Source organism: Cryptomeria japonica, chromosome 10 (assembly GCF_030272615.1).
Source record: "Cryptomeria japonica chromosome 10, Sugi_1.0, whole genome shotgun sequence".
Classification (NCBI taxonomy): Eukaryota; Viridiplantae; Streptophyta; class Pinopsida; order Cupressales; family Cupressaceae; genus Cryptomeria; species Cryptomeria japonica.
The window spans coordinates 33,421,105-33,440,619 of NC_081414.1; the positions used below are offsets into that span (position 1 = coordinate 33,421,105).

Consider the following 19,515-nt stretch of genomic DNA (forward strand, 5'->3'; position numbering starts at 1 on the left):
CTGTCACTGTACCGGCAAAACAGGGTAATCCTGTACCGGCAAGAGATTCTTCATCCAACTAAGGAATAATCATTAGGGGTAAGGCAACAAATCAAAAACTGTGCATTTACCCTCGGTTGATGGTAAGAAGTTATATTTCTTCTTTACTGACAAAATATGTGGAGTTTTTTTTTACTTCACCAGTGATCATTTATTGTGGTTGTAAGTCAAATTTTGGTTATAAAGGCATTGTAACCTCTCATTTAAATTCACCAAGCATCCAAGCATTCAAAGAGAGAGAAATTAAGCAAAGGAATTCTAAAGGTGAAGCAACAAAGGTCTTTTCAGAGCATTCAAGGATTTCACAATTAAAAGGTATTTATCTTTCGCGAAGGCATATTCATCTTCTATTCCCAAATTTGTAGCAAACCCTACCATAGTGGAAAACATTAAGCGACCTAGAGCTATTTTTAAGATCATTCCCAAGATAGAAAAACAAGATGATTCTATTGGTGCATTTTCTAAAATCCTGAAGGGAGTCACGTTCACTGGAGACCCTAGGGAATACATACATTGCAACATAGAAAGTTTAGGATCTGAAGATTTGATGAACATGTACATGAATGTAATTACTGACAAGGATAGGATAGTGAAACTGGAACATAAGGTAGTTGAGGATTTAGGTTTCATAGACATCCTCCATATGCCATAATTCTCAGATGAAGTCATCAGCTATGTCCTTAGCAGGGTTCACCGAGAATTTATGTGGTTGGACTCGGTATTCAAGATAACCAAGGAATCTATTAAAGTTGTTACTGGTTTACCCTCCACCGGTTCTAGACCTGACAAGAAGAAGAAAATCCCTAATAAGGAAGTTATGAGCTTAACCAGAGCTACATATGACAAACTAGTCACTTAGGGCTAATGACATAAAGGATAAAAATGTTAAATTTGCTAGCATGATAATTGGATATAAAGTTGGTCACACAAATAGGTTAAATTTTGTGTCTAGCTCATGCATCCACAATGCACATGAGATGATTGTAAAAAAGCAAAAATTGACATTTGTGAATGATTGAAGGATGAATTGCTATAAAATTTGGATAAGATAAAAGGTGACAAGAAAGGAACATTCAAGTTTGGAAATCTGTTAGTATGTTTAATCCTTTACTTTTCTAAATAGATCCCCGACATAGGTCATAAGGATTTTGCCTATGATATTTTTGTTGGAAAACAGATAAAGGAGGCAATCACCAGTATGGGAGCTAATAGTGATGAGCTGGTCAAAGATTACTTCAAAATTTTCCAAACCAGAATGAAACAGAGAGAAAGGATTTCCCAAAGCATCGTAGACAAATATGATAAACAAATATGCTTTGTAGTGAAGAGAGATGAAATCTAGATGGAAGTAGTTAGACCCAGAACTGTATGGATTACTGAAATGGGATATGAGGTGGACTCTCACATCTTGGAATCATATGCAAAAATAATCCTAGATGCACCACTAGAACCAACAAAGAAAATATTTGGTAGTGCTAAAACAATTGAAAGTGATGTACCCATGATGAAGGAGAGGAAGAAAAGAGGCAAATTCATGAAAGATGCTTCAAAAATGGTAAAAAAAGTTACAAAAGTTTTAATGAGTCTCGGTGGTATTGCTGCTAGTATAAAAGAAAGTCAATCAAAGCAGACACTGGTAGCTCATGTTTCCCTGGTTGTTACTTCTTCTAAGACAGAAAGTGATAAAGCAGTTGAATTTAAAAGAGTTGAAAGGAAGAAAAGAAAACCTTCACCGGCACCTACCCCATCTCCAAAGAAGTCAAGGACACAAAGAAAGAAGCAACAAGTTGTAAGAGAGCCTAGTGGTCCAAAGAAGAAGGCAACTCCAAAGAAGAAATCAAAACCTAAGGCACCAGACACTCTTACACCGGAAGAGTTGATAAATAAAATTACACAAGAAGGTAACCTTAGCAATGTAAATAAACTTTATCATTCTTTCAAGGATGTAGATAAAAACACTAGAAGAAAGCATTATTTTACACCTTGATATCTACAAGAAAGTTCTCATTGAGGTTGTAGATGATCTGCCTAATGATTTGTATTTGAGGTTAGAGGCTAAAAGAATGTTGGTTATGGAATTGGATAAGAAATTAAAAGTTGAAGCATTGTTGGCGGTTCACCCTATTAACTCCAAACAGGAAATTGATGACTTAATTTCAGAGGCAAACAAAACAGTTTTTGTAAATGGTCACCGACAGGTTAGCCTTATGGCAGGCCGAGTTAAGGAAATTGCAGATGAAACAACAAACAAATGGGACATATTCTTTGTGGACAGAGAGAAGAAATAAGAAAAGGATAGACAAAAAATGGATGTCTTTTGCAAAGGTATATCAAAAGGATAAAGGTAAAGGTAAAATTGGTAGTGTACCTAATATAACGGTTGAGGATAACCTTCCTCCACCAGCACAGGACACCCCACCAATAACTACAGAGGCACCGGTACAAACTGACAGTCAACCAGAAGCGAAGGCAGAGGAAATAACTAGAGATGACACTAATCTAGAATCTAAAGTTCTTTTTACCATGAATGTTGACACACAAGACTTCAAGATTGTCATGGACAAAGAGACCACAGAGGTAAAGCAAACTAATGCTACAAATATTGAGATCTTTGAGTCACCGGTCAACACTGTTGACTCTCAAAACATTGAGATACCAGCAGAAGTTGAGAAACCTGATACCATCCCAGATGCTACTCAGCCTAACATTGAGAAACTGACAAAAGCACAAGTAGAAGTAGAGGTAAAACTACAAACTGAACATATAAATGTTGGCACTCAGCAGAAGGTAGAGAAACTAACAGAGAAAGAACCTGAACAAAGTATAGTTGAACCGACAGTCAGCAAGACAGAGAGTAAGGATGACAGTAAGATTGAAAAAAAAATTGAAACACAGAGTGAGAAAAAGGCAGAAATAGTGAATAAAGAAGAGGTCAACGATGGAAACAAGGAAGAAGTGGTTAAGGCAATTGGACAAGTATCTGAAGAAAAGAAAGTTATTGCTGAGCCTAGCACTTCCACCATAGATTACAGGCCTACAAATGTGACTGATGTACTTTTGGATTCAATAAAGAGGATCACAGATTGCAATGTCTTAGTATTTAAGGTCATTGATGATACATTACCTATATTGAAAATGTTAGGTCCTGGAGACAACTAAGAGGGGGGGGTGAATCAGTCGTCAAATAAATTTAAACCAAAAATAATTTAACCAACTTAATGCTTAATACCGGTAAACCAGTTAAGTATGTCGGTAGATAGTTATAACAGTTAATTGCTATACCGGTAAGGATTAGTGCATGAAACATAAACACAAAGTCATCCACAACACATAACACCAATATTTGTATGTGGAAACCCTATAAGGGGAAAAACTACGGTGGGAAACCTTACCCACAATCAGATGATACTACTGTAGATAGTAAGTGTACATAAAAGGGGTCTACACATGCAGAAAGGCCAATAGCCTAGAGCTCACTGCTCAATCACAAAATGGGAGTCACACTGACTACAGTTGGATGGTTAAATCCAATAAGAATGTACTGCACGAAATAGCATCTTCATATGCTGGATTCAGTACTAGTGTAATGCTGACATGCTTCCACAAAAACCCTCCTTCAATCTTTAGATGATGTCTGCGTGTATAGCTCCGCTTAATCTCGCATATACCTTCACACAATCCTTTTTCGCATTCCACATTTGATCTTACAAATAAGATCTTACGTTTATACCATAACCTAAGACCAATTTTAGTAGGTCGGCTCTACAAGATATTACAATAAAAACATTTTACAAACAATATAATATCTGATGCAATAACTGATTGAACATGTCGGCTTAATGCATTTACAACAATAATTAATCATCTCCACAGTGTGCCATGTTGATCTAGAAAAGATAAACCTGTTGGTGTAACCCTAGACCTATTTGCCGATAACAACAAATATGCAACTATGAATATACCAATGAACAAAACTCCAGGACAAGATGTCCAGACAATGTCTTCGACATTACCAAGTGTTTTCCATGCCATTCCAAGTGTCGGTGATCATTATATCTTGCCAGTGTATCAGATACCAGTAACTGTGCAATAGTTACTTGCTTGCCGGTGAATGCTGTTGGATCTCCAAAGTGCTAGTGTTTTAGTAGGTGTTGACATCACTGACAAAACCATGCCAAAATACCAACAATCTCCCCCTTTGGCATTGATGGCAACACAAGATGGAAAAACCATCAAAGTGCCAAAACAGAAATGCCAAGTACTAAAAAACAACAATCTCCAAAAAGATTATAACCAGAAAGTAATAATCTCTCCTAAACAACAATATCTCCCCCTGGGAGCAACATGTGTTTTCCAAAGCTTTTCATACCAATCTCTCCCCAAAAGATAATGTGTTTTTCCATATATATCTCTCCCCCTTTGACATCAAATGTCAAAGTTACAATAAAACTAAGTTCATATACAAAATACCAATCAATTCAATATACCAACTACTCCCCCTAAGAAGTAGCTTCCTCATCAAAGACTGGAATAAAAGATTTCTCTATTAATTATGTCAGTTGATGACAATCATCAACTGTCTAAGTCTCTACCAATGGTGGTATGACTCCAAGCTGATCTCTAAGATATTCAAAAGTCTCCTTAGGCAAAGGTTTAGTGAAAATATCTGCAATCTGCTCTTTAGTATTCACATAAATCAGTTTTATCTCCTTTGCTTCAACTTTTTCCCTTAGAAAATTTAGTTTGATAGAAACATGTTTGGTTTTAGAATGTAATACCAGATTCTTAGATATATCAATTGCTGTAGTATTATCACAATAGATAGTAATAGGTTCCTTGCATTTTACCTTTATGTCTTTCAACATTTGCTTAAGCCATAGTACTTGTGTATAGTTAGTTGCTACTGCAACATATTCTGATTCTGTTGTTGATAAAGATGTACAACTTTGTTTCTTACTCAACCAAGAAACTAGTCTGTTTCCAAGAAAGAATGCTCTGTCGGTGGTGTTTTTTCTATCATCCACATCTCCTGCCCAATTTGCATCTGTGTATGCACATAATTCAAAGTTTTCATCTCTAAGATACCATAATCCAAGATTTAGAGTGCCTTGTAAGTACCAAAAAATCCTTTTTACTGCTGATTCATGATTTTCTCTAGGATTACTTTGAAATCTTGAAATAATACATACTGCATTCATAATATCAGGTCTGGTTTGTGTCAAATACAGTAAACCTCCTATCATAGATTTGTATCTAGTTGGATTAATAGGTGTAGATTCATCCCTTTGTGATAATTTGTCATTTGTTGTCATAGATGTGCTTACCGATTTAGAGTTCTCCATCCCAAATTTCTTTAGTAACTCTTTTAAGTATTTGGATTGACTCAAGAATATACCTTTATCAGTCTATAAAATCTGCAATCCTAAAAAGAACTTTATTTCTCCAATCATAGATATTTCAAATTCTTGCTGCATTTTAATAGAAAATTCCTTACATAATCCATCTTCTCCTCCAAAGATTATATCATCAACAAATACTTCTATAATCAAGATGTCATCATTAGTTACTTTATAATATAAATTGTTGTTTGCATTTCCTTTAGTAAAACCAATCTTTAAAAGATACTTATCCAATCTTGCATACCAAGCTCTTGGAGCTTGTTTTAGTCCATACAGAGCTTTTCTTAACCTACAAACCATATCATTGTCATCTGTCAAAGAAAATCTATCAGGTTGTTCAATGTATACTTCCTCTTCAAGGTCTTCGTTCAAAAATGCACATTTAATATCCATTTGATAAACTTTGTAGTTCTTGTGTGCTGCAAAAGCCAAAAATAATCTGACTACCTCAATTCTAGCTACCAGTGCAAAGGTTTCATTGTAATCAACTCCTCCTTTTTTAGAATATCCCTTACACACTAGTCTTGCTTTATTTCTGACAACCTTACCATCTTCATTAAGTTTGTTTCTAAATACCCATTTGGTTCCAATTACATTTTTATCTTTAGGTCAAGGAACTAATGTCCAAGTGTTGTTTTTCTCAATTTGTTCTAATTCTTCTTCCATAGCTTTAATCCAAAATTTATCTTCGCATGCCTCATTAATAGATGATGGTTCAATTTGAGAAATAAGACATACCTCTTCATTTGCCAATCTTCCTCTTGTCATAACTCCTTTAAACTTGTTTCCAATTATCTGATCTTCAGAATGATTCAATCTTACATACCGGGGTGTCTTGGTTTGTTTTTTTTCCTCAATTACTGTGGAATCCTCAGATGATATCGAGGTAACTGGATCTTCATTCTGTACTGGTGGATTTAGAGTAGGTTCATTTGTCAAAAATTTTGTTGCCAATTCAGAGTCTATATACCTTGAATTTCCTCTGAATTGTTCATCAATCTTTACATTTGTACTCTCAACAATTTTCTGCAATCTCTTGTTAAAACATCTATATGCTTTTCTCTTAGATGAATAACCAAGAAATATTCCTTCATCACTTCTAGGATCAAATTTGTCAATATACTCATCTCTTCTGATATAACATTTACTTTCAAAAAATTTGAAATACTTAAGAGTAGGAGTATTACCAAACCATAGTTCATGAGGGGTCTTATTGGTTTCACCTTTGATGTGAAATTTGTTAAATGTATAGACCATTGTGTTGACTGCTTCTCTCCAATACACATGTGGTAGGTTTGTTTCTGATAACATACTTCTTGCTGCATCCAAGATAGTTCTATTTTTCCTTTCAACAACTCCATTCTGCTATGGTGTCCAAGGTGTTGATAGTTGTCTTCTGATTCCATTCACTTCACAGAATGTATTAAATTCTTTAGATGAAAATTCACCTCCTTGATCTGATCTTAAACATTTGATTTTCTTACCGGTTTCATTTTCAACCAATACTTTGAACAGTTTGAACTTTCCAAGTGCTTCTGATTTTTCTCTGAGAAAAGTAACCCAACACATTCTAGAATAGTCATCAATGATTAGCATGAAATATCTATCACCTTGTAAGCTTCTAGTTCTAGCTGGACCACATAAATCAGTGTGAATCAAATCAAGAGCATTATTTGATTTTTCTGGAATACTTTTGAAACTAGCTCTAACTTGTTTTCCAAATTGACATTCCTTACAAACTATATTCTGAGGTTTGACAATTTTAGGTAAATCTCTAACTACCTTAGTAGTATTGATCTTTACCATGCAATCAAAGTTTACATGACAGAGTCTCTTATGCCATAACCAAGTTTCATTTATATGTGCAATTAAGCATGTCTTTTCATTGTTATTCAAATGAAAGATATTACCTCTAGTCTGATTATTGGTTGCAATTTCCAAACCAGTTCTGTTCATGATTTTGCATTTTCCATTTTTAAATTGTAACTAAAATCCTTTCTCAACTAATTGACCAACACTCAAAAGATTATGTTTTAATCCTTCAACATAGCAGACATTGTCAGTGTTATGCTCACCATCAAGAGATATTGAACCCTTACCTTTGATTGAACAAGCTTTGTCATCTCCAAATCTCACTAAGCCTCCATTGTATTCTTGAAAGTTCAAGAATTTACCTTTTTCTCCTCTCATATGATGTGAGCATCCTGAATCAATGATCCATTCATCCTTTACTTCAACTTTAGCTGCCACGGACTATACTACCGGTTGAGCAGTGTCGGTTGATCTTCTGTTATAGCAATAAAAACCCATCCATTGTCTGTCAGATCCTCATCAGAATCATTAGTCACACCTTCATTAGCAATGTAACAAGATTTGTCTTTATTCTTCTTAAATCTGTATCTCTGATATTCAGGGTTAGGCTTGTATGTTCTTCTAGCTTCTTCTCTTAGTCTAGCATGTCTATCAGGGCATCTTGAAGCCATATGACCAATCTTATTGTAGTTAAAACATTTAAAGGGTGCTTTACCTTCATACTTACTTCCAACTGGACCTTTAGGCATTTTCCTTGCAATTAGTGCTTCAAGTTCTTCAAGTTCTTCATTTTCTTTCCTACTTTCTTCAAGTTCTCTTGCATAAAAGGTTTTCCAATCAGATTTGTCAAATGATGGAGCAGATGATGTTGATGCTTTAAAGGCCAAATCTGTCTTTATAGTAGCAACAGGACCAAATTCTTCAATTTCAAAAGATGAAAGTTTCCCAATCAATGTATCCCTAGTAACTGATGTAGTAGGCATTGCTCTTAACTCATTTATAGCAGTGACTTTCATTTTATATGCCGGTGGCAATCCTCTTAAAACTTTTGAAACAATTTCATCCTCACTTAAGGTTCCTCCACAACATTTAATACCCAAAACAATTTCATTTACTCTTTCCATAAAAGCAAAAATCCTTTCATCTTCTTCCATTTTTCAGATGTTCATACCTGACTCGGAAGCTTTCAAGTTTTGCAATTTTGACTATGGAATCTCCTTCATTCAATGTTTCCAAATGATCCCAAATAGCTTTAGTAGTAGACCTATCTGATGGTCCCATGATTTGTTGATCTGATAATGCGCTCAAAAGTGCTTCTCTTGCTTTGCAATCATTTTCCTCATCTTTTGTCAAGTTAGCTGGACTGCGCTGACCTGGTACAATAGCAGTATAACCATTCTTTGTAACTTCCTAGATGTCTTTTCCAATGCAATTAAGATGTTTCTTCATTCTAATCTTCCATATGCCATAGTTGGTTCCATCAAGTTTAGGACTGTCCTTCCTGAAATAATTAGTAGACATTGGATCTCCTCAAGCTGTTAAACTTTTGCAAAAGAGGACTAAGCTCTTATACCAATTGTTAGGTCCCAGAGACAACTGAGAGGGGGGCGTGAATCAGTTGTCAAATAAATTTAAACCAAAAATAATTTAACCAACTTAATGCTTAATACCGATAAACCAGTTAAGTATGTCGATAGACAGTTATAACAGTTAATTGCTATACCGGTAAGGATTAGTGCATGAAACATAAACACAAAGTCATCCACAACACATAACACCAAAATTTGTACGTGGAAACCCTATAAGGGGAAAAACCACGGTGGGAAACCTTACCCACAATCAGATGATACTACTGCAGATAGTAAGTGTACATAAATGGGGTCTGCAAATGCAGAAAGGCCAACAGCCTAGAGCTCACTGCTCAATCACAAAATGGGAGTCACACTGACTACAGTTGGATGGTTAAATCCAATAAGAATGTACTGCACAAAATAGCATCTTCATATGCTGGATTCAATACTGGTGTAATGTTGATATGCTTCCACAAAAACCCTCCTTCAATCTTCAGATGATGCCTGCATGTATAGCTCTGCTTAATCTCGCATATACCTTCACACAATCCTTTTTTGCATTCCACATTTGATCTTACAAATAAGATCTTACATTTATACCATAACCTAAGACCAATTTTAGTAGGTTGGCTCTACAAGATATTACAATAAAAATATTTTACAAACAATATAATATCCGATGCAATAACCGATTGAACATGTCTGCTTAATGCATTTACTACAATAATTAATCATCTCCATAGCGTGCCATGTTGATCTAGAAAAGATAAACCTGCCGGTGTAACCCTAGACCTATTTGCCGGTAACAGCAAATATGCAACTATGAATATATCAATGAACAAAACTCCAGGACAAGATGTCCAGACAATGTTTTCGACATTACCAAGTGTTTTCCATGCCATTCCAAGTGTCAATGATCATTATATCTTGTTGGTGTATCAGATACCAGTAACTGTGCAATAGTTACTTTCTTGTCGGTGAATGTTGTTGGATCTCCAAAGTGCTAGTGTTTTAGTAGGTGTTGACATCAATGACAAAACCATACCAAAATACCAACAGAAAATGATTGCACCGGCTTGTAAGATAGATCATATTGATGGATCTTTAGGTAAATTGGACACATTGTCCAAATTCATTGCTTCAAATATTCTAACTCTGGATAAAATTAATGAGGAGACTGTTAAGGAAAGGGTGAATAAAGAGAAAAGTGAATTCTTTGATAAAATTATCAAGGACTGCACTGAGCATATTGATTCCTTATTACCGGTACTTAATTCCACTATTTTGGAATATAAAGAATTGTGTAAGGAAGCATGCAAGCCTCACAACCTGACAAAAGACATTGAGGAAGAAATAAAGAAAACACAAAAAGAGATAGATGATATAGAAGACAATATGATAGGTTCTTCGGAACTTACCTTGGTTTTTTATCAAGAAATGGCAGTTTTTGAGGAAAAGATTGGGAAACTAGAAAAAGAAAAGGCAAGGATAAGAATGAAGGCATGTGAGCTAAAAAACAAACTTGGTCCTAGATTGGACAACCTTATAACTCAGCGGATTGAGTTGTCTAAAGCAAAAATTCAAGGAGAAAGATCATCGAAGCAACATATGCATTATCTAACCAGTATGATCCAACAAACTGAAACCATCATCTCTGACAACACCAAATTCATGCAAAGTCTTAATCTGATTTTGGTAGATATATTTCAAATTGTACATAACCAGATATAGGCTATGAGGTAGAATTTTGAATTCTTGACATCCTTTGTCATTGATGTCAAAGGGGGAGTAGTAGAATGGAGAAAAATATACACATGAGATCATTTGCTCAGGGGGAGCACTCCTATTTTTTTATCAGTTTTGGACTTCATTTTTGGATATCAGTTTTTGGATTTTTCTCATGAGTGTTGCCATCAATGCCAAAGGGGGAGATTGTTGGCATTCTACACTCAGATGAGAATAGTTGATGTTGTCATTGATGGCAACCAACTGGTAATATGGTTCACAAGTTACACCGGCAACAAACTTCGCATATCAACACCAACAGCTGCACAAAGTTCATTTGCACCGGCATCCAGTTTACACCAACAATGAATCATACCGGTTCCCAGGCCGACATAAGATAAAGTTTTATTTATGCGAATTATATTGTAATTTAATTAATTATTTGTAGCCGACATGATGTATTATAAAGACTCGTATATGTATGAGATCTTGTAGGTCATTTTGAAGAAGAAGATTATGTATTTTAGGTAATGATTATGAGAGCGAATATCTGTATATGCATTTTGATGTAATAATTTTGATGAGCAAATAAGAGCAAAGCAGAGCGAAGAAAGTTTTATGGTAGATGTATTTGACAGAGCTTAAACTAGTACTGAATCTAGCATTGCAGATGCTATTTTGAGTAGTACATTGTCATTGGATTTAATCATCCAGTTTTGTAGTCAGTGTGACTCCTTTTTGTGATTGAGCAGTGAGCTCTAGGCTGTTTGCCTTCCTGCATTTGCAGACCCCTATTGTATTAGTAATATTTATTCATATTGGCTAATGAGTAAATATTGTGGGTCACAAATCCCACCGAGGTTTTTCTCCTACCGGGTTTCCTCACCAAAATATCTTGTGTTATGGTGTGCATTGATGTTGTCTCTCTTATTTCTCTTTATTCCTTTATTGCTTGTTTACCGGTACATTAATTTGGGTTGTAAAGTTGCAAACAAGTTTAAATATTTCATTTACCAGTTAGACACTGATTCACCCCCCCTCTCAGTGTCTTTAGGACTGATCAATTATCTAACACACCGCACATCGATATGATACACTTTCAAACCCTTAGCTCATTTTACTAAGCACTTCACTCATTCCCAAGAAATTATCTCTTTGTACACGCCAAAACATCATCTTATCACTTCACACAAATTCGTCCACACCATCACTATCTCACAAACATAATGTAATACACTGTCGAACTCAAAATCATTACCAGTTTGTTGGGTGAATATTTTGTCACCAGCGTACTAATGACAAAATATATAATTCACACAACACTATGCTAAGAAATTAATCTCTCCTCTCATCAAGGGGAGGTTCCCTATGAAATTTCTCCTCTAATTAATAAGAAATTAAATTTGTGGGTTGGTGTTGGGCATATAACTCTCTTTTTTCAGAGTTTATGTATTCTCCCTTCACCTAGTTACAATTTCTCTACCTCTTCAAATACTTAAAGAAAACAACTATTAATCTAACAAACTACACCAAGAGTTACTATTAAGCAGCACAAAGTCTCCTTTATGGTAACACTAATTCACACTGATCATTACAAATTAAACAATTAGAAACTTAGCTTAAATCTCAAAGTCTTCAAGTATAGATTTCTAATCCATTAAACTACAAATAATGGCAGCAATACAAGGCTTACCACAAGTTACTTAATTTATCAGCAAATTTCTCAAGTATGCTAAGAGCACAAAGTCTACTTTGCAAGATTTGAGAGCTCTCTAACCACGTAGCAATATCTTAATGATCAAAGAAGTAAAGATAATATAGATTCAATGGACATAGGAACATCAAATTATATAAATGAGTTTCTTGATACGACACAAAGTTTGTAATCAACAAAACTATTTTCTTTATTCGTTTGATAGGATTTTCACCACAAAAAGCCCAAAGTCTTAGTTGGGATAAAAAATCTGAAGAGTTTTGCCAAGCATGAATAAAGATAAAATATTTACAAAAAGGTCCTCCTTATATAGGAAAAGAAGTTGAGAAAAAGGTGGGCACAATTGACTTATTCAACTGCACAGTCCCATTTTACTACAACTACTACATAAAGAAAACGTGCAGCTACACAAAAATTGACAACATTTATCGGTGCAGCCACATGAAGAAAGGATGCCAAGAGGGGGAACTTCATTCTTGATTCCCCTCTTCATTGGATTTCTGGAAATCTTTGAATTTAGCAAGGATGGCTTTCATTTCTGCTTCATTTGGCATCAAGGTAGAACTTGTGATGATTTGGACGCAAGACATTGCATCTTGAATCTTCACCTGTTTCTTTTTAACATCCTTCAACATGGATGCGAGGACTTCAAAGCTGACCTGAATTTCTAATAGTTTATCAAATGTATCAAGAGAGAAATCTTGTCCTATGCTTGGATCAAAGTGATTAGCTATTGCCAGTACAAATTCAAGATCATGAGCCGCAACTGGGAAAGATGCATACTTATGCAGCTTAGATTTGATTAAACTGGTTAGATGTGCAGGAGCCTTTTGAACCCAGTCAACAAATTATTGCATATCAACATGCCCAATTTCAGTGTCTCTGATCTCCTTAATATTTGAGTCCACGGAACTCTCTGGGTACAGATTCAAGTACCTGTCGTACTTGTATTTCATCTTTTTTAATGATGCTTTACCTGGAGAAGGTTGTCCTGAGGAAGACTCGGGTTTGTTGTGAGAGAGCTTTGACATTCGTGCACAATGATTGCATTCAACACTGATGATTATCTATTCATCATTATCAAAATCAATTTTTCTCAAACGGATCAAAAAGCGGGACTCAAAACAGGCTTAGGAGTAAAACTGCCAAAAACAGCAGGTCGGGGAAAAAAGTCTGACCTGCTCTTTTGAAAAGAAAAATTGTACATCAGACTTTAAATTCCAAAGTGCAATTTAAAAAACTTGATCAGCACATCAGACTTTAAAGTCCGATGTGTTGGGGAAAAACATTAACAAGCACATCGGACTTTAAAGTCCGATGTGTAATATAGAAAAGATTAAAGGCACATCAAACTTTAAAGTCTGATGTGCTTACAAAGGGGAAGGACAACTAGTCGACATGTCAGGTTTTAAAACACGACATGCCGACCTACTCCCCTTCGCATATCATATTTTAAAGTCTGATATGCGAAGGTTAAGATCCCGCATATCAAACTTTAAAATCTGATATGAGGAGAGACTAATCTTTAGGTGCACACCAAACTTTAAAGTCTAATATGCAACTTTAGAAGGGGGCTTCGGAGGGCAATCGGGTTTTGAAATCCAATTGTCCTCTGAAGCAAGGGAGACAATTGGACTACAAAATCCGATTGCCTTCCGAAGGAGAACCAAAAAATGGAAAAGAAAAAGAAAACAAACAAGATGCAAACCCGAAAAAGACATAAAATAAAACCCTACCTCTTCTGCTATGATGATCAAAAAATCCAACAATGGAGCGATCCGATAGAGTCATGGTGAGCAAAATCCAAGGAGGGCACACAGAGGAGACGAAAGAAACAAAAGATAATGCAAGAATTAACAAAATAAACTAAAAAGAAGCTTTAAATAATAAAGCCTAATTAGCAATAAATGCCAATTAATACAACTCGCAATTGCATATCGGGCTTTAAAGCCCAATATGCAGGCTAGGGACACTTGCACATCAGACTTTAAAGTCCGACATGCAACTTATGGACAAATCACCTACAATTCGGACTTTAAAGTCCAAACTGAAAGCAAGAAAACCGCAAATACATATCGGACTTTAAAGTCTGAAGTGTATTTGTAACAAGGAACCTTGTAGTTTGGACTTTAAAGTTCGAACTACAAGTAAAACTGCAAACTTAAGGAGCACGGAAAACAATAAAAATGAAAAGCAAAGAACGAAATGAACTAACCGACCAAATCGATTAAGCTCTCCTAGAGACCATAAGGTATGAAAAGGACCAGTTTCATAGGGTTGCCTCATGATTTTGGCCATGCTGAAATTGAGGACAACACAGTTATAAGATTTGAATATCGGTTCTTAAACCCTACTAAAACCGTATAGAAAATACATCAGTCAATCACAAACACAACTTCCGATAGCCAAAAAATGATGCGGTTTCGGTCATAACCTCATTACAATGTTACAAACACATATTCCAAATTGTTGGTGTAATTAATTATTCATCTTGGATATTATTACACCTTACCTAAGTTTACTTAGGATAATGCATTTCATAGTAGTTTGGGTATGAGACACTTGGGTGTTTGTGCCACTTTGGGATAGTGTGTGTAGGATAATTTCCACCTTTTATGGTGTTTATCTTGTTACTACTCTATCATATCCACTTATTGTGGAGTGATAATTCCACCTTCGGTGGGTGGTCCACCTCATGTGGAATATTTTATTGTTTCTCCTACCTACCACACCTATTTCCTACCTACCCTTGTTTCTTATTGAACCACATGTCATGTTTGTGTGCTCACATATCCATATGGCCTTGCCTATATAAGCAGGCTCATATTCATTGTATGTAATGATTAATGATCCAGTTGATCACATTTTGTATCTTTATAGAATACAGTTTATTCCTATCATCTATTTTGTTCTCTCTTATTTGTGTTTTCCATTGCCTCTAGATCTTGGCAAAATCTCACACAAACCACAACACCGAATTACTCAACAATCTCTAGATCCAATTACTTAAGCATAACACAGTTTCACATTTACCGATTAAAGTCCTATTTGCCAGTTAACTGTCAAATCCATTCCATATCTTTCCGATCAATCATAGACGACTTAGATAACATGATAGAACAATGTAACTATAGTTGTCATCAATGACAACACAAACTGATCATCAAGTCATCAAACAACATCTCAACTATATCATCACCAACAGTCCTTATACCAATTCATCAATATCATCAATAGTTATGCCAATATCCATTCACATTATCAGTTATGCCAATATGCCAACATTTTTTATATAATTTTGAGCATTAGAAAGTTTAGTAATTTAGAGTGTTACAATCCCCAATAATAAGGATAATCTCTAAAATCAACCTTCTAACTTTTTTAGGATGGTCCACCATTGGTCAAACCTTGTCTTTATACACCCAACACTTCAAAAAAACTTCAAAACTACCCATGATGACCAAGGAATAGGTTTATTATACTAATATGAATATGATAGCAAGTTTGAAACAATAAGATGACCACCCCAAATAATCATCCACCTTCACAAAGGCTTCCAAAAAAAAACACAAAAAAAACACAAATCAAACCCAACATTGGAGTATTGCCATAAAATGATAGAAAAAGGTAGGTTCAAGGTCTATTAACATTTCCAGGTATATCATGTTGGCAACTGGAGGAATTGATTATGTGTTGCATTAATGTTTTGTCATTGATGGAAACACTGATTGTTTTGGTTGTTTACCGGTTTCTGGTAGGTTCCAGTAGAGCGGTTGGATTATGATATTGATCCGGTATTCTCTGGTATGCTTTGGTTTATGGAATTGGTTTGGATTTGTCATTCATGTTATTCAGATGTGTATCACGATTAGTTGGTTTAGGATTTTATGACTCAAGAGCTATCATTTGTTCTAGTAAGCCTTTTGGTCATGGGTAAGGGTTCTACCGGCAGAGCTTTGTTGAAGATCTTTTGATGCACGTGATAAGTGGTGTTGGCGCAGCTTCTAGATGGCTTTCGGGATGCTAGTGGCTATCTTGTTCATGTTCCTATTGATCGGCGATGTTGGATTTGGGTCCGGACCTAATGCTATCTTATTCGGCTAGGTTATGGACCAATTTATGTAATGTGTTGGTGGATGATCCTGAAGCATTTCCGGTTGGATATATTGATTGGATTTTGTTGTTTTGGTCTTAGGATGACTTGGTTGATCATTGGATTGTGAGATTATGTTATGAATTTATTGTATTATCTTTTAGGTGGCCGACCTAATTGTTTAGGTCCCAGGTTGGTATAAATATAATGTAAGATCTCTTTGTAGATCATGGGCATATGGGCATATTCATGGGATTAAGGTTATAGGTCTATCTGTGTATGAATAAGGTTGTAATCATATGCAGAGGTTTTGGTTGATCATAGGTGATCGAATTGGGTTGGTGAAAGAGGTTTAAGAACTCTGGTACTGAGCTTAATCAGAACTGTATTCAGGCATAGGATATTTTATTCTTGCAGTTCACTCTTCTTTCCGGATTGTAGTCTGGATTTATTTTGTAGTCAGTGAGGCTCCTTTTGTGATGAGAAATGTGCTCTACATTGTTGGTAATCCTGCATGTGCAAGCCCCTCTTTATGTAATCACATACTTACTACAGAAGTATTATCTAACAATAAGTAGGCTTCCCACTGTGGTTTTTCCCTTTACGAGGTTTTCCACATACAAATCTTGGTGTTATCTTTTGTGGATGGTTGGTAAATGTTTTGTGGATTATATGTGTGCTTAACTATTATATCTTATATTCTGGTATTTGGTTTATGTATTCCAATAATAAGGTTTTAATGCTTAAAGTTCTATAATTTGTTAACAACTAATTCACCCCCCCCCCCCCCCCACCCTTCTCAATTCTTCATTGGTTAACTGAGTTGTCTAACAATTGGTATCATAGCCTGGTCCTCTCTGCAAAAGCTTAACTTCTTGAGGAAGATCCTATGGCATCTAACAGTCCAAGTTCATCTAGTTCATCTGCAGTTGTTTTCCATAGAGAAATTCCTAGGCTTGATGGAACAAATTACAGAGTATGGAAGATTCAGATGGAGACTCATCTGAGATGTCTTGGTAAGGAGATTTGGGAGATCACTGAGAAAGGATATATACCTCATAATCTGACATCTGGAAATCCTCCTCCGGCAGGCTTGGATAAGGACAATGAAAATGATTGTAGAGCTAAAGAAGCCCTTTTGTGTGCACTTTCTGATCATCAAATTATGGGACTAACCGACAAATCAATTGCAAAAGTTATATAGGATAAATTGGAGACTCTGAATGAAGATGACCCTACTGTTAAAATTGCTAAACTTGATGGTTACCAGGTGAGATATGAGAACCTGAAGATGGAAGAAGATGAAAGGATTATTGCTTTTATGGATAGAGTAAATAAAATTGTTCTGGGAATTCAGTGTTGTGGTAGATCTTTGAGCGAAGATGAAATAGTTTCTAAAGTATTGAGAGATTTTCCACCAACATATAAGATAAAGGCTACTACAATTAATGAGTTGAGAACAATGGAAAACACCTATGTTAATAGGGATACCTTAGTTGGGAATTTATCTGCTTTTGAGCTTGAGGAATTTGGTCCTTCTGGAGTTGCAGAATCTGAACCTTCTTTTCATGCATCTACATCATATACCGGCAAGAGTGATTGGAAAGCCTTATATGTGAAGGAATTGGAGGAAATGAAGAAAGAAGATGAAGAGTTTGAGAAACTTGAAGCCCTTTTTTCTAGAGGAGTACCTAAAGGTTCGATGAGAAGTAAGTATGAAGGAAAAACACCTTTTAAATGTTTCGCATGTAATAAGATAGGTCATTTTGCATCTAGATGTCTTGAAAGGAATTCAAGATTTGAGGAAAGAGCTAGAAGATATTTTAGACCTAACCACGATTATCAGAACAAGCATAAGTACAAGAGGAACAAAGACAAATCATGCTACTATGTGAATGAGGAAGGTGTGATTGATTCCAATGATGATCTGACACAAGATTCAGCTAGTGGATCTGACAATGGAAAGGAATGGGTATTCTTGGCTATCAAGGAAGATGATCTAGTACCTAAAGAAAAATCCCTTGCTGCTAAAGTTGAAGACAAGGATGAATGGGTAGCAGACGGTGGATGTTCACATCATATGACTGGAGATAAAAGGAAGTTTCTATCTTTGCAAGAATTTGATGGCGGTCTGGTTAGATTTGGAGATGACAAAGCACATGCATGATTAAGGGAAAAAGAACTATATCATTGGATGGTAAGAATGATACTGATAATGTTTATTATGTTGAAGGTTTAAGGTGTAATCTTTTGAGTGTAGAACAGTTGGTGGATAAGGGATTTTAGTTACAGTTCAAGGATGGAAAATGCAAGATTATCAACAGATCAAGATTGGATATTGCAACCGGTACTCAAACTAAAGGTAATATCTTTCATTTAAACTCTGGTGAGAAGACATGTTTGATTGCACAAATTGATGAGAGTTGGCTATGGCATAAGAGGTTGTGTCATGTGAATTTTGATTACATTGTAAAGATTAGTTCTACTAAGGCAGTTAGAGATATACCTAAGATTGTGAAGCCCTATAATCCATTATGTGAGGAATGTCAAATGGGAAAGTAAGTTAGAACTTCTTTTAAGAGTATACAAGACAAATCTAATGATGTTCTTGATCTTATTCATACTGATCTATGTGGTCCTGCTAGAATCAAGAGTTTTCAGGGTGATAGATATTTTATGTTAATCATTGATGACTATTCTAGAATGATGTGGGTTACTTTTCTAAGGGAGAAATCTGAAGCATTCAAAAAGTTTAAAATATTTAAAACTAAAGTTGAGAGAGAGACATGATTGAAGATTAAATGCTTAAGGTCTGATCAGGGTGGAGAATTCACATCCGGTGAATTTAATAATTATTGTGAAAAGAATGGGATAAGGAGATAACTATCTGCACCCCAGACACCTCAGCTGAATAGAGTTGTGGAAAGGAAGAACATAACTATCTTGGATGAGGCTAGAACTATGATGATGGAAGCTAATCTGCCTCATATCTGCTGGAGAGAAGCTGTGAGCATGATGATATACACATTCAACAAAGTTCACATCAAAGGAGACACCAATAAGACACCTTATGAGTTATGGTTTGGTCATACAGCTACAACTAAGTATTTCAGAATATTTGGTAGTAAATGCTATATCAAAAGAGATGATTCCATTGAAAAA

The 19,515-nt window shown here is 35.5% G+C and overlaps 1 protein-coding gene across 1 annotated transcript in view; it reads left to right on the forward strand.

Moving 5' to 3' along the window:
- The first annotated feature begins 1,591 nt into the window (after nt 1–1,591).
- Nucleotides 1,592–19,515, forward strand: part of LOC131858755 (uncharacterized) — a 38,258-nt gene continuing 20,334 nt past the window's right edge. The window contains exons 1-2 of the mRNA XM_059212202.1: nt 1,592–1,718; nt 2,702–2,970. Of these exons, the coding sequence (XP_059068185.1) occupies nt 1,592–1,718; nt 2,702–2,970 (396 nt within the window). The remainder of the gene's footprint in view (nt 1,719–2,701; nt 2,971–19,515) is intronic.